General features: G+C 40.0%; 2 protein-coding genes across 2 annotated transcripts in view; one reads left to right on the top strand and one right to left on the bottom strand.

Moving 5' to 3' along the window:
- Window positions 1-25,344, bottom strand: part of eif3hb (eukaryotic translation initiation factor 3, subunit H, b) — an 88,045-nt gene that overhangs the window by 41,424 nt on the left and 21,277 nt on the right. Inside the window, exon 2 of the mRNA XM_053612339.1 lies at window positions 21,759-21,915. Within this exon, the coding sequence (XP_053468314.1) occupies window positions 21,759-21,915 (157 nt within the window). The remainder of the gene's footprint in view (window positions 1-21,758; window positions 21,916-25,344) is intronic.
- Window positions 1-25,344, top strand: part of vps28 (VPS28 subunit of ESCRT-I) — a 200,612-nt gene that overhangs the window by 5,091 nt on the left and 170,177 nt on the right. The window lies entirely within an intron of this gene.

A 25,344-nucleotide genomic window follows, 5' to 3' on the forward strand; every position in this document is an offset into this window, starting at 1 on the left:
ATAATAATAATAATAACAACAACAACAACAACAACAACAACAACAACAACAACAAATAAATGTGCCATCAGTTTGTTGAGTAACCACTCATTAGAGATACTCATGCTTCACAACTTTGCATTTCATGCTGTCAGGTCATTGGGGTAGAGAGAAGAGAAAGGACGTTGAAATGTGGTATTTCACAAAAACTTGTCTTCTGGAACGAATAAAAACACAAAAAAGTACAGAAAAAAACCCCAAAGATGAACGTTCATGGAAATATGAAGCATTTCCATGCAGAGATTTTTACACCACAACTAGATATGGAGCTATAACAAAAAAAAAAAAAAAACAAGAGAGCCATAATACTTTACTAATACACGCATTGCTATGAGAATAACACAGAAAAAGGATAAGCCTAAATAATGCATCTGCATGTATTTAAAGTCAGCGGGCAAACTGGAACCTGGAACTTCGTTTCATCACTAAGCCGGCTGCAACTCTTATATGAACTCCTGAGTGGGATTATTTCAGCCGCCCACAGTCATTCTGCACAACTGTTACGATGACATCACCACAAATAACACACACCATGTTTTCATTAGTTGACTTGAGACAAGAAACACAAGGTTGCAGTATCAGTGTTAAAAAAATAAATAAATAAAGAAGAAGAAGAAAAAAATAAAAACATTTTTGAAAAAGATGGCTGACCAGACTGCAATTGGAAGGATATCTTTGTGTCATACGAGGCCATATTTTTTTGCTTTCCAAAGCAAGATGATGACAGAGAAGTGTCGAGAGGCTACTCAATGGAAAAAGAATCTCAGCGAGTGTATTCAACAGCTCTGAAGAAAGTTTGCTAGAAATCATTTAGCTGAGTAAGTTTAAACCTAATACAGAACTTTTGTGCAACCCAAACAGAAAATCTATCACGTACAGCAATATTTCATCGTCTCTTAAACAACATATTACTCTTTATAAACTCTTACATTAACTGTGCTGAAGCAATTTTCATTATGTTATACATAATAGTTTGAAAAAAGGAAGGGAAAAAAAAAAACAGACTAGGCTAGCATACTTTTGCCAATCCACCTACGACTGCGCAGCATTTATCATGCAAATGTCAGTGGTACAGGATCTCTGACAGGATGTCAGAATTGAATTGCTTTTCCGTAGCCTACTGCAGAGAAAAATACCTCGGTGCCTAGAGGCCTGCTAGATGCAAGTACATTCTGCTGGGTTCAGTGCTGAAATACGAGTCCACTTTGTGCTTTGTGAAGTCTCTTGCATCTCTCGTGTATGTGCATTTCACCAACAAGCAGGCAGTCAGTCAACCAGCTTCCAGAGGACACACCCGCCTTATTGAAAGTCATAGAGAAACATTCTCTTAGACTCTTGGGTAACACTGTGTGTCCTGAATATGGTGCCATGGCATAAAACGTGATACCCCACTACATGTCCAATGCGTCGTTTCACTTCGCCTCAGAGACTGGAAATGGTGCCACTAAAGTTAAATTGGGCAGTACCAAGCACATGAAATGGAAATTAAATTAAAGTCAAATATACAAAATTCCAGTTAACTTCTGCCTTCATCTAACATGTATATAAACACTGTCAAGCATACAAGCTGGGACCGGGCCAATAACAGTTATAATCTGGCCCACCAAATATATTTTGAATCTGTTTGTGTATTTGTATAACTGTATATATAATTTAGTAATGAATTGGAGTCTGTTCATCTATTTTGCTTGCAATATATCCATTTTTGCGTTTGGTAATTAATGTAATGTGGCCTGTTACCTAAAATGAGATTGACACGTGTGATTTATATAATTTTGTTTAATCATTCAATAAAAGAAAGGAATGATGAGTGAGATATGTACATATGTGTAAAACCACTGCATTCTGGACCTACAACAATACAATTCTAAAATCATGAAGGAAAGATGTGGGTTGGGTTTTTTATTTATTTATTTATTTTACACTAGTGAGAGAGCTGTGTGTTAGACAAACTGACAGACAGACAGAGATTATATTAAAAGCATCCCACATGACATGGGAGTGATCTTAATCAAGTTAAGGTCATAGCTAATGGTGAGATAAATACTGTCAGTAGGCCCGACAGACAGCCCATACCTAATTACATACTCAGTATCCACAGCCCAAAACATCCTATATCCCCAGGCCCTGAACTATGTTGTTGCACAAAAACTCCTACACTTGTTTTCAACAAAGAGATGTCAGTAAAACAAAAGCCTCTGAAGAAAACATAAGTTTGTCTTGAAAGTCAACACATCTAATATCAACGTGTCTAACGGTAGAAATGATTCTAGGGAGCTGGAACAATTTCTCATCTAATGACATCCCACAATGAATGGTGATATAAAATGGACAGAAGCAATTCAATCATTAACGGCAATTATTTGCCCTGATGGCAAGTACTCGTTACCAAAGATTTCATGATCCTGATCAATCTAATCGGCATTTCAGTTGGATAAGAACATTTCTGGGAAGAAGTGACCATGTCTTCTATAACCACTAATGGTGGAGGTACAGCAGAATAAATAAATGAGACTCCAGGATAAATGTGTCAGCTGACATTTTCAAATAGCATTTCTATCACAATTAAACCAACTGCTGTATCTGCCTTACAGTGTTACTTGTGGCAAAACTGCTTATTTGGGATTAGGGAGATTGTGGAGAATTCCTCACCACTGCCTTCATCCATGTCTGTCCACTTTAATGAGATAACAAGATGATGTGGGGTTTTGAAGTTATGCTGCACATTTGAGCCTAGGTCTACAGTTAGCTGCATTGATGGACGTTGAGCCACATGTTCATTACTGGGAGGCATCTGATGCGTCTGAATTTTAGGTTTATATACAATATGGTCAAAATCATGTGGACAGCTGACCATCACACCCATATGTGGTTCTTCCACAAATTGTTGCCACAACGTTGAAAGCATACAATTAGAGTCTAGAATGTGTTCGCCGGCTGTAGCTTTAAGATTTCCCTTCACTGGAACTAAGAGGCCCAAACTCTGTTCCAGCATGGCAATGCTCCTGTTCACAAAGTGAGCTCCATGAAGACATGGTTTGCCAAGGCTGGATTGGAAGATCTCAAGTGGCCCGAGCTCTGACTTCAACCACACTGAACACACTTGGGATGAAGCAGAACTCACTAATGCTCTTGTGGCCGAATGAGCACAGATCCCTAGAGCTACTTTCCAAAATCTAGTGGAAATCCTTCCCAGAAGAGTGGAGGTTATTATAACAGCAATTAAGGGGGACCAACTTTGTTGAACACCCCATTACAAGCACATATGGCTATGATGGTCACCTTTTCGCCATATATATAGTCTAAAGGGTTACCTATATATTATGCTATTTGATGAAATGGTATTATTTACTTTTACTGATAGAAAAGCCATAATGGTGTATAAAGACAGATTCACATTCTCAAATTACTCACTGAACAGCCTCAAGGTGGTAAAATACTCCTCCGAAAAGTGCCTGGCACATTACTGCCAACTAGCACAAAATGAATAAACTCCTGTTAAGCTCCTGTTGTAGAGCAATAAGCATCCCCCGGTGCAGCACATTCATGACCTTCTACGGAGCATTTAAATGGACGAACACAAGAACAGTACAGGATGAATAATCAAAAACTGTTATCTGTTTTCCCAGAAGTAAAACTATCAAATTAAAATGAGAATATCTCCAAAACTATTTCCTAGATATACTATTGTACTGGTGTCTAGAATGAATCCAAGAGACATTTAGTAAAACCTATTAAACAACTATTTGGATTTCAAGTGCATGTTAATGTTTTCAGCATTGAGTGTTGCTTAAGAGTCAGTCAGCTCTTCATGTGCAGGGCATGGTGTCCAATAAACCTGCAGTGCCAAATCACCTCCTCCATGCCAGTGAGGACCCAGCATTAACAAGGCATCAATGGTCAGCTACCATCTGGTAAACAGAGCAGCTGTGGTTCAACTCAAATCAACCAACAAACCAAATCAAGATGAAGAGCTGCTTAGGAAATAAATGATTTGGTATGATGTATGTGGATGTCGTAAAAGGACATTAAGAACATTAGCTATTTAGTCTCTCTCGTTTTTTTTTTTCTTCTTTTTTTTAAAAAAAAAAAACATCCCAGAATCCAAATTAGCCTCTTACAGTTAAGTTTATTAGATGGTTCTTTGGAAACCAGACAGATCAAATAATCATCAGTGTTGCTTCAGGAGCAAGCTTACTCAGAAGTTGTGATTGTGATTCACTTTTCAAACCAGCAAAAAAGTTGAAAATATTGATCTAAATGGGACTGACAACATACTTAAACAAAAAAATTTTTTTATGAGACTTTATAGTCCTATAATCAATTTGTACATGACAGAAAACACACCGCATTACTTTTATTGCTATTCAGAGAGCAAGCTAACTAATTAATATACTACCATACATGGATAGCAGGCTAACTAATTAACAACGTAATTACTGAAACACTGAAATGCTGTCTAAGAATCCAGGTTATGACTTACCTTATATTTAAGACAAAAATTAGCCACATCATGAATAACAATGTTTAAATTATTTACCAGAGATCATTAACAGAAACAAACATGGTGTTTCTTGGGGCTTTCAGTATCTCTAAACCACTTTCATATATCACTGATACAGGTTACGTTACAACAGGTAACAAGACTAACCTTAAACTTTATTTATTTATTTATTTTTAAACAGCTCACTCTATATGTAAGGAGACACAGATACAATTTTAGTCAATTAAATTCTAGATGAATAACACATTTAACAATAGACACTGTTAATAAGTTAGATGTGTTAGTGGTGACAGTGGCATGCAGCTAAGATTATCCACTGAAGAAAAAAGGATGAGACTTGAGCATACACTGTTGTGACAAAGTATTTGATTCCTTCTGTTTGTGTGTATCTCATACTAAATTGTTTCAGACATTAAAACAAAATCCAAGATAAAACAAAGGAAACCTGAGTAAATACAAAATACAGTTTTTAAATGATAATGTTATTTATTGAAGCAAAAAAGTTATCCAATACCATCTGGGCCTGTGTGAAAATGTATTTGTACCCATAGTTACTAATTCCCCAAATCTATGAAACTGCATTCATAATGTGGCTCAGCTGGACCAGACACAACCAGGCCTGATTACAGCAAACCCTGTTCAATCAAATCAACACTTAAATAGAACTTTTTCAAAAGCATGAAGTTGGTTAAAACTAACACACACTGCCAAAGTTGAAAAAAATTCCAGAAATGATGAGGAAGAAAGTGACTGAAATACATCAGTCTGGGAAGGGTTACAAAGCTATTTCAAAGGCTCTGGGACTCAAAAGAACCACAGCGAGAACTGTTATCTCTAAATGGAAAAACTCAGCACAGTAGTGAACCTTCCCAGAAGTGGCCGACCTTCCAAACTTCCTTCAAGAACACAGCAACTACTCATTCAGGAAGTCACAAAAGAGCCAAGGAGAACATCAAAGGACCTACAGGCCTATCTCGCATCAATAAAGGTCACTGTTCATGACTCCACTATCAGAAAGACACTGGACAAAAATGGCATCCATGGAAGAGGGGTGATGCGAAAACCACTGCTAACCCAGAAGAACATTAAGTCTCGTCTGAATTTTGCCAAAACACACCTTGAGGATCCTCAAACCTTTTGGGAGAATGTTCTGTGGATTGTTGAGTTGAAAGTGGAACTGTTTGAAAAACAGGGATCCCATTACATCTGGCGTAAACCAAACACCAAATTCCACAAAAAGAACATCATACCTACAGTCAAGCATGGTGGTGGAAGTGTGATGGTGCGGGGATGCCTTGCTGCTTCAGGGCCTGGGCAACTTACAATAATTGAGGGAAACATGAATTCTGCTCTCTACCAGAAAATCAGAAAAAAGGAGAATGTCCGGTCTTCAGTACATAAGTTGAAACTCAATCGCAACTGGATTATGCAGAAGTCAATGATCCAAAGCATAGGAGTAAATCCACATCTGAATGGCTAAAAAAAATTAAAAGTTAAAAATTATTTTTTAAAAGTAATTAAAATGATTAAAAACTATTTAGTATGAGATATACACAAAAACAGAAGAAATCAGGATGGGTGCAAATACTTTTTCATAGCACTATATACAGACATACAGATCAGCTATAACATTAAAGCCACTGACATGTGAAGTGAATAACATTGATTATCTAGTTACAATTTCACTTGTCGAGAGGTGGGATATATTGAGCAGCATGTGAACAGTCAGTTCTTGATGTTGATGTGTTGGAAGCAGGGAACAAGTGAAAAGATCTGAGCGACTTTGACAAGGGCCAAATTGTGATTGCTAGATGACTGGGTCAGAGCATCTCCAAAACGGTAGGTCTTGTGGGGTGTTCCTGGCATGCAGTGGTTCGTACCTACCGAAAGTGGTCCAAGGCAGAACAACCGATGAACCAGTGACAGGGTTAGGGGTGGTCAGGGCTCAGTGATGCGCGTGAGGAGCGAAGGCTAGCCCGTCTGGTCCAATCCCACAGAAGAGCTACTGTAGCACAAATTGCTGAAAAAGTTCATGCTGGCTCTGATAGGAGGATGTCAGAAGACACAGTTCATTGCAGCTTGCTGCGTATGGGACTGCGTAGCCGCAGAACCAGTCAGAGTGCCCATGCTGACCCCTGTCCACCGCCGAAAGCTCCTACAACAGGCACATGGGCATCTGAACTAACCCTAACCCTATCTTTTACACCATGTGGATGATCTGGTGCATTTAGCTACTTACCTGGGGAAGAGATGTCATGAGGATGCACTATGGGAAGAAGGCAAGCTGGTGGTGTCAGTGTGATGCTCTGGTCAATGTTCTGCTGGAAAACTGTGGGTCCTAGCACTCATGTGGATGTTACTTTGACACTTACAACCTACGTAAACATGCTTGCAGACCAAGTACACCCCTTCATGGCAACAGTATTCCCTAATGGCAGTGGCCTCTTTCAGCTGGATAACGTGCCCTGCCACATTTTTTTTAAAAAAAACGTGTTGATTTGGCCTCCAAATTCCCCAGATCTCAATCTGATTGAGTATCTGTGGGATGTGCTGACAAACAAGTCTGCTGACATCATGGACTCCACAAGACCTCTGAAGGTGTGCTGTGGTATTTGGCACCATGTCTCAACGGGCCTGAGCTGTTTTGACCGCAAAAGGGGGACCTACACAACCTTAGGCAGGTCGTTTTAATGTTATGGCTGATCTGTGTGTACGAGCATTCATAACAACAGTAACTTATGTTCCTTTACAACAATGGCAAGGGAAAATACTAAATACAAATGAAACTTATACTTCACTCTATGGAGGAATAAAAGCTGTACAGGCTGTGACAATGTAGACAAGAGACGCTTTATTGGCTTGTGCCTATGGCAATGGCAGTTCCTCACTGTTTAACAGCAGGTGCTAAACAGCCTTTGAGAATGGTGTGTTCCCACTTAGCACCATTTGCCGCTGTGAGTGAAGATACATGGTGACCTGACTACCGCTGATTCCCTGGGGGCCTTCCTTAGTCCAGTACAAATTCTGACTACAGTTGACGGCGAGCGAAGAGTCCGGGGTTAGAGAAGCCAAACATGTAGCAGCGTTCACTACAAGCAGCCTCGCATTTAAATAATCAATAAGACAAGAAAGTAGCAGGCAAGCTTTACGATAGTGGAAGATTCATAAATCAGGGGACAGCTTCTACTATTTTTTAAGCTGCACTTGACAGAGCATGTCCATCCCCACCCCCCAAACTGGTGATTATTCTCCCTCACAACCTCAGCAAAAAAATAAGAAAAATCTAAACCATTGAGCAAATCTGCGAGCCCAGGATGGCTTTACTAGTCAGCCGAGTACAAATTAAACAAACAGCCTAAATTTAAATACCCTTTAACTGATCCGATGTTGATTATAATCACAAAGAGCATTTACACAATGTCTAATCTAATTTTCGGTAAGGAAATATGAGCCTCGGCTCATTTCTGACAGCAGGAAGCTGCAATCTTTAAATAACACACATATATTTATGTGTTTATCAGAAAAGCGCACACCCATCCTCAGTTCTCTCTATAGATAGAGAGGAGATATACTCTTTCATGGTGCCACACTGCCACCTTCTGGAGCACGGTAGTACTGCTGAGCTATATGGCAACTCTTAACCTTATTTAATCTCCAGCATCAGAACAACCACCACCCACTTTATCCGTTTGAAGGCATTCATTCATGTCTTTATTATCTCTGTTGTTCCCTCGAACACTCGAGTGTAAGTGCACAACTGAGGGGCAAAATCCAATTTCATGGCGTGTGACGCATTATACCACAGCTGGCCATTACAGGCATGCAAAAAGATCTCGGTATGAGAGGGTCTGCCTGTAAATCAGAGCGATTAATAACAGGAGACTGACATCCGTACATCACAGCACAAACCTCATTTGTTCGGCTGCCTCACATCCCCTTTTCGTAAGCTCGAACAACAAACCTGCTAATTAGGTTCTTGCATAGCGAACAGCAGCATTAATGTGCAATAATTTCCGTTGAGGCCATGCTGCGAGCATCTGAGGCTTAAGAGCCTACTGTAATTACTACTGCTGATAAATCCAGTTAATGAAAAAGAGCCAGGCCATAAGCTCAAGGAAGAGACAGAAGAAGAAGGTGACAAAGTCAGACAAGTCACATTTCAAGCGTTCTCTCAGGACCATGGGCCTTGTGAGCAAACCAGCAGTTCACACTTGGGCTTTTTATGCATCTTGTATACGTCTATTTAATTGGAGAGGGTTGCAAAATCCGCCAAAAGCAACATCACTGCAAAACCAGCAACACTACTACTAGCCTAATCAAACTCAAAGCCTGGCTAATTTGTACATTGTACAGATATTGCTCAGTCAAACACATCCATCCCATTTCTGTACTGCTTGTCCTACACAGGGTTTCGGGAAACCTAGAGCCCATCCCAGGGAACTTGGAGCACACCAGTGGGGTACCAACCCATCGCAGGACACACTCGAGCACACACTATGGACAATTTGGAAATGCCAATCAGCCTACAATGCATGTCTGGGGGAGGAAACCGGAGTACCTGTCCAGGGTTAGTTAGTCACAGTTAAATTTATATTGTGCTTTTCTAGACACTCAGAGCACTTTACATTGGGGGGGGGGGGGGTTCTCCTCAACCACCACTAGTGTGTAGCATCCACCTGGATGATGCGACGGCAGCCATAGTGCGCCAGAACTCCCACCACACACCAGATATTAGTGGAGAGGAGAGAGTGATGCAGCCAATTCAGAGATGGAGATTATTAAGGAGCCATGATAGAGAAGGGTCAATGGGGGAATTTCACCAGGACACCAGGTTTATACCCCTACTCTTTTACAATAAGTGTCCTGGGATTTTTAATGACCACAGAGAGTCAGGACCTCAGTTTAACGTCTCATCTGAAAGACAGTGCTGTTTCTACAGTATAGCGTTCCCATCACTATACTGGGGCATTTTGTCCCACACAGACCACAGAGTGAGCGCCCCCTGCTGGCCTCACTAATACCACTTCCAGCAGCAACCTTAGTTTTCCCCAGGAGGTCTCCCATCCAGGTATTGGCCAGGCTCACCCCTGCAGGGTGTCCCCTGAGATGTGCTGGCCGATGTTTCACTGACATTTAGTCATACTAATGCACACAGACACACAGTCTGATACTTATTATACAATTTTCTATTGATAAACATCAGGATCTGAACGGTTGGCTTTCCAAAACCTCTGTGTATACAAACTTCACCATCAGTCCAACAGGAAAAAGAACGTTCTGTTGGTCTCTTGCAATGTCAGTCGAACATCCGTTTCCTGTGACAGCAGGTGGTACTTGGCCATATTTAGAGAAAAAACAAAACACACACTCTAGCAAAAAGGTATAAACCTGGATTATAAGACAAAATTCACCCAGGCCAACGCAGACATTTTGGAACATCTCATTCGGGATATCTATAGATCAGAAGCAAAAAAAAAAAAAAAAAAAAAAAACCCAAGCAACAAGCAGCTTGAAAGAATGCTCAGGTGTCCCTGTCTATGATATCTGCAGCGTATATGTGATTACTAGAGAGAATAGTTTCACTGTTTCCCTGTACTGAGGAAAGCACAGAAAACTGGCTTCCTTGAAATTCACTTATAATTGAAGTCTTAGGACAGGGGTCCTGAAAGTCAATAAACATTGATGAAAAATGTAACAAATCCTTCTTTAGTCGAAGGCATTTCTAACGTAAAGTTCTAAATCTGTATAATTCTTTGTTACAGAGACAGGACTACTTTTTCCAAAGTGAAAGATTTGCTCATAGCTTAAAGCTCATAGCTGAAAGTAAATTGCCTGATCAAGTATGAACAGCACAAAACATCACAGAGTACAGTAATAAGTGCTGGAAAGCTGGATGAGATCACATACGAACAGCTTTGTACGACAACCGTCATGTCTTTCTCATCCCAAGACCTTTGCTTTCGCGACTTTTCATGACAGAATTCAACAACTACACTTTGATTTCTATTATCAAAGTTGCATATCGAGATGTTTCATTTCCTCAGCTAAGGGAAACATTTCAAAAATCTTGTCTGTGGTCATTGTGTATATGCAAGACATGTGGTAAACAGATATTGAAGTTTAAAAAGCTATCCCTTTAAGCTTGCTTTCATGGTGTTGTGGTCCAAAAAGCTGAAGGGCAGATGTGGGTTGAGCCAAAGCTTTCAGTCCAACGTCACATGCATCTGCCGCTCAAGATGACGAGAAACAAACAGATCATCAAATATCAGCCATTCAATCTTCTACCTTCACTCGACAGCACCAACGGGAGACAGCGGAGAGGAGGGAGGACGCAAGTGGCAAACGGGAAGCATGGAGTGACAAGTGAGAGAGATATAGACACAGCAGGAGGAGAGGAAGTAAAAGAGGGTGATGAGAGAGAGTGAGAGGAGAGAGCCACAGTGAGGAGAGAGTAGTGCACTAAAAGTGGGGCGATAAAAGACAAAACCGTGAGGCAGTGCCTACAGATCCTACTCAAGTTGAGGAACTCTGTAAATATGACACTAAAGTATACACTCCTAATGTCCGTTATCTGCAACGCAGGGCTCGTGTGTCTGTAAACATGGAGTTTATCCTAGGGAAAACTTGATACTCCTCTGATCTTGATCTCCTTTTAGGAGCCGAGGCATGATGGCGACGTTCTGTAGGATGACTTTTGTCAAGATCTGTGTTGGCGACACTGTACGCTTTCACAGCACAAAAACACAATAACGGCACTGGAAAACATAGCAAACAAAATCCAATAACGATCCAGAGGTTCGTACTGGCCCAACTGATTCAGGTTTATTCAATTCAGCAATGTTGTTCAATAAACAAGGAGAGTTTGCATAAAGAAAGCTAAAAAAAAAAATCTACTATCCATGTCATCGCCCTTCGGTGTAGCTCAATGTAACACACCTAAATGCCTCAAGTGATGGGGCATGGATATCACAAAACCATAGGGAAAGCATGCCTGGTTGGAAAAGTTGTATAAAACTACATAAGAGCATAACGTCATGTGAGTATAACTACATAAGAGCATAACATCATGTGGCATTAACTACATAAGAGCATAACATCATGTGAGTATAACTACATAAGAGCATAACGTCATGTAGCATTAACTACATAAGAACATAACGTCATGTGAGTATAACTACATAAGAGCATAACGTCATGTGAGTATAACTACATAAGAGCATAACGTCATGTGAGTATAACTACATAAGAGCATAACGTCATGTGAGTATAACTACATAAGAACATAACGTCATGTGAGCATAACGTCATGTGAGTATAACTACATAAGAGCATAACGTCATGTGAGTATAACTACATAAGAGCATAACGTCATGTGAGTATAACTACATAAGAGCATAACGTCATGTGAGTATAACTACATAAGAGCATAACATCATGTGAGTATAACTACATAAGAGCATAACGTCATGTGAGTATAACTACATAAGAACATAACGTCATGTGAGCATAACGTCATGTGAGTATAACTACATAAGAGCATAACGTCATGTGAGTATAACTACATAAGAACATAACGTCATGTGAGCATAACGTCATGTGAGTATAACTACATAAGAGCATAACGTCATGTGAGTATAACTACATAAGAGCATAACGTCATGTGAGTATAACTACATAAGAGCATAACGTCATGTGAGTATAACTACATAAGAACATAACGTCATGTGAGCATAACGTCATGTGAGTATAACTACATAAGAGCATAACGTCATGTGAGTATAACTACATAAGAGCATAACGTCATGTGAGTATAACGTCATGCAAGTATAACTACATAAGAGCATAACGTCATGTGAGTATAACTACATAAGAGCATAACGTCATGTGAGTATAACTACATAAGAACATAACGTCATGTGAGCATAACGTCATGTGAGTATAACTACATAAGAGCATAACGTCATGTGAGTATAACTACATAAGAGCATAACGTCATGTGAGTATAACGTCATGCAAGTATAACTACATAAGAGCATAACGTCATGTGAGTATAACTACATAAGAGCATAACATCATGTGAGTATAACTACATAAGAGCATAACATCATGTGAGTATAACTACATAAGAGCATAACGTCATGTGAGTATAACTACATAAGAACATAACGTCATGTGAGCATAACGTCATGTGAGTATAACTACATAAGAGCATAACGTCATGCGAGTATAACTACATAAGAGCATAACGTCATGTGAGTATAACTACATAAGAGCATAACGTCATGTGAGTATAACTACATAAGAGCATAACGTCATGTGAGTATAACTACATAAGAGCATAACGTCATGTGAGTATAACTACATAAGAGCATAACGTCATGTGAGTATAACTACATAAGAGCATAACGTCATGTGAGTATAACGTCATGCGAGTATAACTACATAAGAGCATAACGTCATGTGAGTATAACTACATAAGAACATAACGTCATGTGAGTATAACTACATAAGAACATAACGTCATGTGAGCATAACGTCATGTGAGTATAACTACATAAGAACATAACGTCATGTGAGCATAACGTCATGTGAGTATAACTACATAAGAACATAACGTCATGTGAGCATAACTACATAAGAGCATAACGTCATGTGAGTATAACTACATAAGAACATAACGTCATGTGAGCATAACGTCATGTGAGTATAACTACATAAGAGCATAACGTCATGTGAGTATAACTACATAAGAGCATAACGTCATGTGAGTATAACTACATAACAGCATAACGTCATGTGAGTATAACTACATAAGAACATAACGTCATGTGAGCATAACGTCATGTGAGTATAACTACATAAGAGCATAACGTCATGTGAGTATAACTACATAAGAGCATAACGTCATGTGGCATTAACTACATAAGAACATAATGACATGTCAGCAGTTAGAAGACTAAGTGTTAACCAAGTGTTTCATTTGTGTTACACGTGTGTTTATACAACACACACACACAGGCTCTCATTTTCAGCATGTTTAAAGTAAATAGATTTTCTGCTCTTTTCTCAATACAAGGAAACATTATTAATAATGATTGCACATATGCTGCAGACGCACTATACAAAGGTCACTGGAGTATTCCTTAAATGTTTTACAGGTGAGAAAGTTTCCATTACAGTTGGGATCTTTTGAAACCGGATAAATATTTATTAATGAATTATTCGTCTGCATTACAAGCCCAGGGTTCAAAACTTATGACAAGGCCTAGCTGTTGTGTGAACTTTCCCACCACATCTGCCTGTTAGCGGAGTGCACTCCTCCTATTAAGACAGATAAACAAACTCCACTGCCTCAGTTAGCCGTTTTCCCCGATCCGAACACCCCCACATGCCACAGTCTCTTCGGGGTCAGCAGCAACTCCTCATCAACATGAAAGCATTTGCACTGGGAAAGAGACGAGGTGAAGGAGAAGACCCGACAGGCTACTATTCGCCATTTCACTAATAAATAAGGCAATTTCCTAGCGAGGGGTGAGGTGCTCTGTTTGCTCATTAAGGAGGAATTTATAACTTTTTGCAGCTCATATAGTTCGAGGTCTCACTCACTGCTTATGAGGGCTGTTTAAATACTCATTAGATGCCATAATTTGTCCAGGCACAGCCCAGGCTTAGAAGCAGGCGAACAGCAAAAGTACATGAACGAGCGAAGGGAGGTAAAGAACTGTATTGACTTTCTTCTCATTCAATATCTTGTTAATCATCAGTGATTACCATTTCATTAAGTTTCACACTACCAGGCACCCACACACATTCATATAGACTGTACAGCAGGTTAGATGGAGATATGTCGAAGCATGGAAACCTGAGCGAGTCAGCGTGTTAATAAGCACGGAGTCTCAAGACGTCCTCCATTTTGCCTGAAGCAGAGTTCATCGAGTGCTCGCCGTATATAGATTCATTCTTATGTGCACCTCCAGTCCGAAATACGTGCTGACAGAGACATCAATCACACCAGTCTAATAATAATAATAATAATAATAATACACTATCCGACAGTAAAGAAATCAGCAGAGGCTACAAGGGATATAAAAACACGTTTCTCCTAAGCATGCTGTTAGCCGAGTGGCTAACATACTAACAAATTAGCTTTGGAAAACAGCAATGACTATAGTCACTGGAAGATTCCCTGAAATCCTTAAGTTGTGGTGTAGCTGTAGATATTGAGATCAGTAGTGGAGAAGGGACGAGTCAAAAACACGTCTAGGCCTACAGAGAGCAGCACGACTACTAGCTAAGAGGAGTATAGGAAATAAAAAGCACAATGCTCCGTGAGAGTGAAAGCTTGGCCCGAGAGATAACGGTTAATTAGACATTTACTGACAACTACTGGTTTATCAGCAAAAATCCACACCGATAGTTTTTCCCGGTTGCGTCCGTTTGCAGGAGCAGCTGAGAAGGGTCTGCCGTCATTACACAGCGCGAGAGCGGCCTCTAGAGGCGAAATAAAAACCATCACTGACAAATTTTGTTGTGTTATTTGAATTGTTTTGATTCGTTTTGGATGTCTCTATTTTTATTTGTTATTTTGGAGTGTTGCTTTTTGGTTCAGTTTGGATGTACATCTTTTATTTACTTTAATATTTCTTAATAATGAATATATAATAATATTTTAAAAAGCACAGTACATTTTCATGGTACAGTCAGTATTGTTTATTTGTGTAATAAAGTTCAGCGATATTTTACTTTGAGTGTTATCGATCAACCTCTAATTTACATTCTAAAGCACAGCTTTGGTTGCTTTATATGCTGCTAAGAATCAACTGAAAAATGAAAAACTAAGGCATATATTCAAGCATCACTTACTTTTTTTTCGGTACAGCAAAAGTATCATATCAAGTTTTGTGAATCGTTCTAGTACTTAATGTTAGATCTTCGCAAGGTGCAGACATCTTTGAGACTTTTTAAATATTTATTACATATGAATATTAAATAAAACACAAAGCCTCTGTAAGCGCAACTCCAAAGCACATACTGCATCATAGCAATGATTTTCCCTCCTCTCGCTTTCTTATGTTTTCTCTCCCTGTGGAGCAGCATGGCTTCGGCCCATTATATTTTTAATAATACCCCGTCGCTTTGCACTCTCCTGCCTGAGGTGCGGCCCGTTTCCCTGGCTACACCTGCATGTTCACACACCATAAAACCCAAGCAAATACAGCACGCTCTCACGCTCCATCTCTCATGCCTCCTCACTCTCTTAACAAGCCCTTTCTTCCCATCATCCGTTCAAAAGCTGATGAGGCACCGCTCTCTGGATGAGCTCAATAAAAACCCGGGCTCCAATACAGGACTTGAGCTGAATTACACCACAATTCTTCACGCTTTTTACTGGCCTTATTGACAATGACATTTTTCTACTTTAGTGATCATCGAAGAGCTGGCTTGGGAACGGCACACAAAGCCGGGAAGGGTGGTAAAACACGAAGAACCGAGTTGCAGGAAACCGTAAAAGACAATACATGAGCGGTCAAGGCTGCAGTATATCTCTACAATGTATAAAAAGGTGAAGAAGAAAGCAATGATTGACATGTCTGTCAATACTCAGTATCCAATCAGTACACACACGAATAAGGTTAAACCAATTAAAACAATTAACTGTTATTCTAAACAAACGCTTTATTCCAGTCATGGTCTCGGAGGATCCAGGGCCTATCCCGGGAATACTGTACGTAGGTGCAGGAATACACCCTGGACAGGACAATAGTCCATTGCAGAGCACTATGCACACAGAGATTTACATCTAGGGGGCAATTTATTGTACCCAATCCACCTACTGGCACGGTTTTGGGAGGTAGAAGGAAACCTGAGAGCACGGAGTAAACCCACAGGGGCACTGGGAGAGCGTGCACAATTCTGCACAGACGTTAATCTGAGCTCAGGATCAAATCGGGGACCGTGTAGCTGTGAAGCAACAAAGCTACTCCTCTGCACCACCACGACATCCAGTGAAAAACACAGATATGATGGAATCTGTAACTTCTGATTATGTTATAGAGATCTTATGTATAATTCATACTTCCAATTTTATAGAGTTCCAAACACAAACGAATCAGGAAAATCTGAGAAATAGGAAGAAAGTTCAATTTAATTTGGGGAGGAAAAAAAATAAATAAACAGATTACACAGAACACTGTTTAACTCTAAATTAGCTCTGCTTTCCAGAAAAATGGCGGTTTACCGTCTTACTGTGGGTTTGTGGTTAAAATAATAACTCTTCGAGCTTTCAAATGATCTCATATTGACCGCACTCATTCCAATCCCAATCTCTCAACCGCAGGACAGCATGGTTATAATGTGCAGGGCCATGGTGGCAAGCTTCACTAATTGAGCTGGCAGGAGCATTTTTGACTCGTACTGTGACTCCAGAAGCTCATTTCCAACGCCAATTTAACTGAGAGCATTTGCCAAAGCTGTTATGACAGGTCAACGCCCAAGTGTGCATAAAATAATAACGAGCATTTATGCCAAGAACGAGGGCATCTTAACTTAAGCACAGGATATGAAAAACGCCTCGTGTTGTTATAAATCGGGTCTGAAGCGTTTCTTCAATCCAGTCCTGCTTTCGAAAGTTTAGAGGGGTTTCCCTGCTCTAATAAAAGTGCTTGAGGATCGTAAGGGGCTTGGTAAGTAGCTGAGAAGCTGAATGAGATGTGCTGCAGTGCCGAATGAGATGAGAGCAGCGGGGCTCCGAGAGTGGAGCTCAGAATCTGTTAAATAAGGAGACAACAAATTGCTGAAAGATGTAAATAAAGTCAGCGGGCGTCTTCCCCTCTCTTTCTTTCTGTCATTGCTCCAGCTGCGTTAAGGATTCTTTTCAGGAAGGGCCTGAAGACGGCATAATAACCTTGACACGCACCCTTTAAGAAATCGGTAAAAAATGTAAGAAAGCTTGAATATGGAGTGGATGGACCACAGTTGTACTTGTACCAGGGTTCCAAGGGTTTCAAGTATTTTCCAGCACTTTCAAAGTAGTCACTTTCCCTAGATAGCACAGATCTACAATTCATGATACATCCAATGAATTTGGCAGAAATTGGAGAAGAGCAAAAAAAAAAAAAAAAGCATAAAAGGCAATAGCTATATTTCTAACAGGAAGAAGCTGAATAAGACTAGGTTGATGCGCTGAGTGCCTTGAAACAATGCTAGCTAATTAACTAATTTGACGCTGACTGTCAGCATGTAATTTTCATCATTTTATCGCAATGTTTAAAAGCATCGTAATGACTTCGTAAATGCCAAGACATTGGTTTCTTTATCGCAGAAAGCATGTTTCTGTTCCTTGTTAAATCCATAGCCAAATAGATAATTCATTCCCAAGCAAATTAAAGTTAAACTGCAAGTCCGGTGTAATGCTGTAATGTGAGTCAGCAGGTAATTAGACACTTGGAGAAAGCACCTGCTACCTGCACATATACTTTACGCCTCATGCTAACTGTCGACACCGAACTCCGAAGAGAGAGAATGTATTTGGCAACGTAGGCTCTGTGGAAGTGCTGTATAAATGGGCAAGCTTAACTGGAAATTATGGAACAATTAATCAATTTTTTTTTTTAATTAAAACATTATTAGTCCACTTCTCTTGGCGACACAATTTCAACATTATGCCGCCAACAGTATGACGCCTGTACTATTTCATCAGTATCTTGAGGACTAAAAAGTTACACTACAAAATTGAAATTGTGATCAACTTTGGTTTATAATAAAATATGGTTTTCTGAAGGTATTACAGCGATTATTTAAACACTGAAGCAGTTCTTTACAGTTAAACCCAGCTGATAAGACAGTAAAACCTACACTATATAGCCAAATGTATGTGGACGCCTGATCATGTGAACACCCACAGAATGTCACAAGAGAAAATACAATGTCTTTGCCTGCTGTAGCGTTACAATTTCCCTTCACTGAAACTAAGAGGCCCAAATCTGTTCAAGCATGACAATGGTCCTGTACACAACGCGAGCTCCATGAAGACATGGTTGGAATGGAAGAACTTGAGTGTCCTGCACAGAGCCCTTACCTCAAGCCTACTGAACACCTTTGGGATGAGACGCAATGCCGACTTCGCACCTGACATCACTGCCTGACCTCACTAATGCTCTTGTGTCTGAATGAGCACAAATCCCCACAGCCACGCTCCAAAATCTAGGAGTTTTGAATCGGTGCGATCTCAATCCAGAAAACAATTCCTCTCTCCCACGCCACAAGGCTGATAAACTGATACAACAAATTTTTCAAATCATTGTAGCCACAAAGAAAGGTCCAGACATCTGGCCTCACATTCAAATAAATTAATCCAAGCACAGTGTAGAAATGCGTGTAGATTAAAAAGGACACCCGAGTAGACTAATCTCAAGCTCCCAAGTGGTGCAACAGAAAAGCAGTGAGTTCAAAGTTCAAATCCCGTGGACAGGAGATTGTAAATTCAAATCCCGTGGACAGGGGCCAACAGAGCAAAAAGGGTGCGACATTGGAGATCATGAGTTTGAATCCCAATCAAACCACAGCAAATGTCCCAATCATCATGGTCACAAAGAAAGGTTCTCACGTCTGGAACCAGCTGTGGGCATCTGTGAACTCACGAATGTGGAAGAGGGCAGATAGCACTTTCTTCTGATTGTAGTACGCAGCTCTGTGGCAGAGGAGGCTGCTGGGAATTGGCAAGTGACCATAGTGGGGAGACCAGAGGAACCATCTCAATCCAAAGAACACCAAAGGTGTGTGTATAAATGTATAGATTGTAACAAATTTGGATGTTGTGTGTTCATTCTGAATCAGAGGTAGCTTTCACATGTGCATTGTTACTGATGTTATTTCAGTAAAGCCTTATACCTCCTATTCTCTATTTTTATATAGTTCTACAGTCTTCCTGTTTTGTTTTAGCAAACGTAAACATTGATAGATATATATACATATAGTACCATGTATTGTGACAGTATCACAATATGACACTTTTGCTGTATCTCACATACGCTTAATAATTACCAGCACCTCACAGGAGCTGGATTTGTTTGAATGTTTTTGACTCATCGCAGTACCTTTCCCACAAGTGGGTGACTTTTTGTATTTATCTTCACTAATATCTGAAGGTATAGTCCCTTCCCATTCCCCTGCCATGTCTCAATGCTCCAAAGGGATCATGAAATCCTTTCAAAGGTATTTTACATGAGGGCAGCAAGGGATCTGTGCTCCCACTCTGCTTGTGTGTGTGTGCTCAGATTACAAAGTGTCATAATCCCTTTCTGTCCTTCTCTCTGTCTCCCACTTCGTTTTTTTCTGCTCTTTGTCTCTATAACACTCAGAAGATGATGAGGTCCACTTTTCCCCGGGAACATATGATGCTTACCTTTTCTCTCATGTGTGTGTGTGTGTTTTGTGTGTGCCTCTCTGTGCGCGTGTGTGGAAAGGAAAAAGATAAAAGAGAGAATGGTCTACTCAATCACATAGACTCAGAGCTGAATCTGATTTCCTTTCAGAACTGTGCTCCATCAAGGCTGAGGCATTTTTCAACTCTCATTGGTTTCTATCTAACTGAAAACACGCTCAAGGATGCGAGGACATAACTGTTGCTGAGGCAGAGGCAGAATAATTCCGCTTTGATTTGCTGAAGTCAAATTCTTTTGTCTGGAGCAGCTTCAAACATCTACGGCAAGAACGTCAAAGCTTTTTATTTTTCTCCCTGGTGTCACATAAATGAATAAAATAGGGCTGTGAATGGAGAAGTGTAATAAAAAGAAGTTATTAAGACTTGATATTGTTGTGACAATCATTATTGCATTCGAGCAACATGATTTGCACACAATACTACTGCAACACCTCTTATGAGTCCTGCATTCATACCGTATTATAAAAGTAAGGAATAACAGCATGGTCTGAAATGTTCTATTTCACTTATACCACAGCAATTTACCAACTGTTACAATTTTCCGTTTGATTCACGAATAACACATTGCACTTTTTAACGGTTTACGGTTACATTTCATGTTGTGCAATATCCGTGAGTTAGTTTCTGTGATCACTCCCATTATTGCAGCTATTATAAACAGTCATTCCCTCACCAGACTCCACTCCTGAAGTCATGCTGCAATCCACTGTACTCGAAAAAACCCCATGTCTGTCACCGGGAAGCGCAATGAAAAGTCATTCAACTTGGAAATTTGGGAAATCGGGCCACATCCACCTTGTCCAATGCATTTCTGTTGATTTTAAGATGTTTGTGACGGATCACATGTATGAGCAAAGATGAACAAGATATACAGTTGATGTCAACGTTTTTGTTTGGTTACTTTTGCCCTTCAGAAGCTAGATATTTACATGTTTACCAGAATACACAAACAATTTACACCAATCATCCTGTTCAAAAGTTTACACCCCCCTGGCTCTTAATGTATCGTGTTGCCTTCTTGAGCAGCAGTGAATGTTTGTAATAGTCATGTACGAGTCCCTCGGTCGTCCTCAGTATGAAAAGATGGATCTCAGCGTCATATAGTTACTGCTGGAAAGGGCTCAAATATGCAGAAGATGCTGGAAAAGTAAAGAATGTGCAGGACCTGGAGGATTTTTCTGAAGAACAGTGGGCAGTTTAACTGCTCAGGACAAACAAGGGACTCATGAAGAACTTTCACAAAACAAACACAGTCTCTGATCTGATCATCCAAGTAACGACACACAGTATTAATAATCGAGCGTGTGTAAACTTTTAAACTGGTTCATTTGTGTAAATTCAGTTAGTATTGTGTCTTGTGGACGATACAGTGTGTAAACATCTGTTGTGTGAAATAGTTTATTCAAGGCAGGACTAAATAAAACAATAAAAGTAATTTTTATGATCCCGCTTTTTTTTTCCTTTCTAATTATTAACATTTTGCAGATTCTGCAAGGCGTCTGTAAACTTATGATCTCAACTTTACATAGGTGACCTATCTTCTACTTGTTTATTTGAGACTGAACTTAACATTAATCTGGAATTTTGGGTGTTCAGAGTGTGTGTGTGTGAGAGTTCTGATATAAAAACGGCCCGTGTTCTTATAAACACACAACTTTTGATTTCTTGCCATTACATTAAAATATTTCTTAAATAATTTCTTGTAATGATGTTGGTCTTCGTTTAAGCTACAGGTTCTCAAATTCTACAAGTTTTACTCTCTCTTTCACTCACCTTCATCAAAATCAGCATCGTCCTCGGTGTGCTGGGGGAAGGGGAAGCAGTTGGTGATCTCCAGCCGGTCATCCACCACCAGGCCCAGCAGCACTCCCTGCACCACCTCGCTGCCCTGGCCCTCCTCCTGGTAGTGTTTAATAATCTTCAGCACTACCTGCAGAGACAAACAGCAAGCCTTTAAACATGTGAAACACAAGCGGAACTGAACACCTACTACAAGGCTCGGGAAACATGTCAGGCTGCATTACGGGATGATTAAACCATACTATTTCAGACCTGTTCGTGTACGTCCAGTGTGCTCCTCATGTAGGTAACGAAAGCAGTGTGTTTTGGTTTGGTATGGTTAGACAATGCGTCATAAATTAATCCCTATAAATGATCGATAATAATCTTGGGGGTTTGGGGGGGAAATTGATATGTAGCTTGAATCACTTTTTGACGAACTCCAAACTTACAAGTCACTCACGTGAACAAATGAATGACTAACAAAGACAAAGACACGTCGATGAACAGACAGAACAGTCATTTGAAAGAGTTAGCTGTGTAACATATGCCTAGCTTGCCTCCACAGTTTTAGAGCTTCAGTCAATCAGCCATCACACAACTGGCAGAAAAATTAATATTACTCTCAGTTAGAGAAATCAATAAAGCTGAGGAGTCGATAGTGCAATCACTCAGACCTCTCCTCTGCATGAATCATCAGAACCATCACTGCAATTAACGTCAGAACTCTTAAAACACTTTATCTGGTAACGCTTTCCATAATTTCTCAGGCTATGTAAAGATCATTAGCAATGTAATGAAAGAGAAAGAGAGATTAGCTAACAGGAAGAAAAACTGCATTTCCTGTCAACTTGTCAGAGTGCAGAGTCTACCATCGGACAGTGTTAGATTATTAATAACAAGTTACACACTAGATAAGCTTGGCTAGCTTGCTGTAATGCCTTGATAATTTCCCACAAGTCATTGTGGCGGAATGTCACCTTCCCAAGACTTAATGACATTTGTATAAGACAGAGGGGCTTCATCAGTGGGGTTTTACCGCTCTGATATTGAGTATCTGTACCAGGGTCAATACAGATCTGAAATGCTAGCTTAGAATTGGATTAGATATTCTGTGATTTACATATCCCGATCAATCAGCAAAAATCCACACTGACAGATTTTCCTCATTGCGTCCTTTGCAGGGTCTGCTGTCATTATACAGCACGAGAGCGGCCTCTAGAGGCGAAATAAAAACCATCACTGACAAATTTTCGTGCGTTATTTGAAGGGTTTTTTATTAATTTTGGATGTCTCTATTTTTATTTGTTATTTTGCATGTTACTTTTTGGATGGATGTCATTTATTTACTTTAATATTTATTCATAGTATATATTTTTATTTATTTATTTATTTTAAAAAAGGTATCATTCAGTATCAATTTTAAAAACTATGGGTTGATTAATCAGTTATCAGCAGGTCCTGCCCAGCTTAGCTATCGGTAAAATCCACAAATCGGCCGACCTCTAGTTTGATCCAATCCAAGAGAAGAATCCAAGAGTGACTCAGATGTTTTGCATAACTGAGCAACAGGAGCTTGTGTAACGTTATCTATCTCGTTTACTAAGTAGGGCAAGTACTGGATCATGTACGGGTTCAAAAATAGAAAAGTGGGAACATGTCATGTTCTCACTGCTCTTAAACTTCTGACTCATCCTTTCTCATCAACGGAACCTGCTATTTCCAAGCAATCACGAAATACATTGGGGGGGGGGGGGGGGGGGGTCTACATTTTCAGCTACTGTACGGACTAGGGATGTGTGCAGGTATTCGAATAGCCGGTCAACCATTTGAGTTGCCAGTATTAGCATTGCCCTAGATCTACTTTTAAGCCAGTGAAAAGCCACATCTGGCAATATTTTGATACTGAGGGAGCTTCGTGGTGTTCAAGCTGGTAATACATTTCCAACAACTTTTAATACAACTCCTGTTAAAAACTGCAATGTACACCAAGCTGCAGGTCCCGTGGGTTTGCAAATGAAACCAATTTTTCTGCAGAAACATTTTCCATATTTTAAGTAGCCACTGCTGTCACATTAAACATTCAACTATGCTTCATTCACTGGTTTAGTAAATATAACGTGCAAATGTCTGTCCTGATAGATTCCTGTAAATATGTAATACTACAGTGATCACAAAAGACATTCAGTAAAGTTTTCACTGTGCAGTTAATATTTTCTGTTATGATTTCAGTATATTACGTCGATCGCACAAACACGGATGAGGAAAACTTCATTGCTATGGAAAAATGATACCTCACCACATCAAGTTAAAGATAGTCTTCCCCTCTTAGCAATTAAACGAATATCCGTACATTAACACTTATGGATGTCCGAATATTTAAATTCGGCAGAAGGCACATCCCTGGTACAGGCAGCAACAGTTACTGAGCTCAGACTGTGACTAACCAACACACGTTATACGGTTTTATATACCACAGGGTTGTGGCTAAGACAGCAGAATTAATCCGCCCTTTTCATATTGAGCAAAGGTGGTAATTAAAGTACCTTGAGCCGAGAGGCGGTGAAACCTCATTTGAAAACCTGAAGCTGAAACTGTACTCTACATAACCCTTTAAGTGATCACAGAGGATTACAACAACCAGCTGCAGGAGTACGGATCCCTGAGTGGAGATAAGAACGCAGGCTGAGCGAGCCGCCATCCTGCCAAGAAAGCACGATCGATCTCTCGCATCCGAGAGACCTGCTCTCTCTCTCACTGCTGTAATAGATTTTCTAATGCGACCACCAGAGACTTCCCCATTTAAATCTTAATAAAAAAAATGTCTGACTTTGTAATGAAGCAAAAACAGGAGCCAGATTGCTAAGACAGTGAGAAGACTGCTTGGATGGATTCGCTATAGTAAGAATGAAGACACGGTTTTAAAAATTCCTGGCTCAGATACCTCCAACATTGGCCCATGCTTACGGATCCAACAACTTGATGGGGATTAGGGGGCCACTGAAGAGGTTGGGGATCAATACCGCACACACAATCCATTAATCTGAACAACCCCCCCCCCCTTCAGCCAGTACTTAGAGAGGTAATTTCTCACAGAAGCCAACAAGTGCTTGATTTTTGCTGTGGATCAAATGCAATCTACAACACAAGGCCAAAAGATCTTACATTTGAAAAAGACAGCCTTGGTAAGAGCAGAGAGAAAGCAGCGATTCCACATTCCCAAAGAGCTTAACTAAGGACATTTACAGCAGTCTGTAGCTTTTATTGTGCTTCTAAGCCTTTAATATTGCTACATCTGTAACACTACAACTAAACCTGTGAATCGCAATATTGGCATTTAATATCGCTAGCTTCTTGGTTTCCATCTTTTTTTTTTAACCTCATTTTCTACAAATTCACACCCACTATCTGGTTCTCCAGCGAGGGACTGTGAAGTCTAGCATATGCTTTCTCCAGGTTATGTGAAGCCAGTCACTGCTGCATCCTGGCATCATGAACACACTCAGAAGAATGCGCCAACTTCCCTCTCCCGCATACATGAGCTCATAGACGCCCACAACTAGCTAGTGTTGCTCTGATT

The sequence above is a fragment of the Ictalurus furcatus genome, chromosome 24 (assembly GCF_023375685.1).
Source record: "Ictalurus furcatus strain D&B chromosome 24, Billie_1.0, whole genome shotgun sequence".
Lineage (NCBI taxonomy): Eukaryota > Metazoa > Chordata > Actinopteri > Siluriformes > Ictaluridae > Ictalurus > Ictalurus furcatus.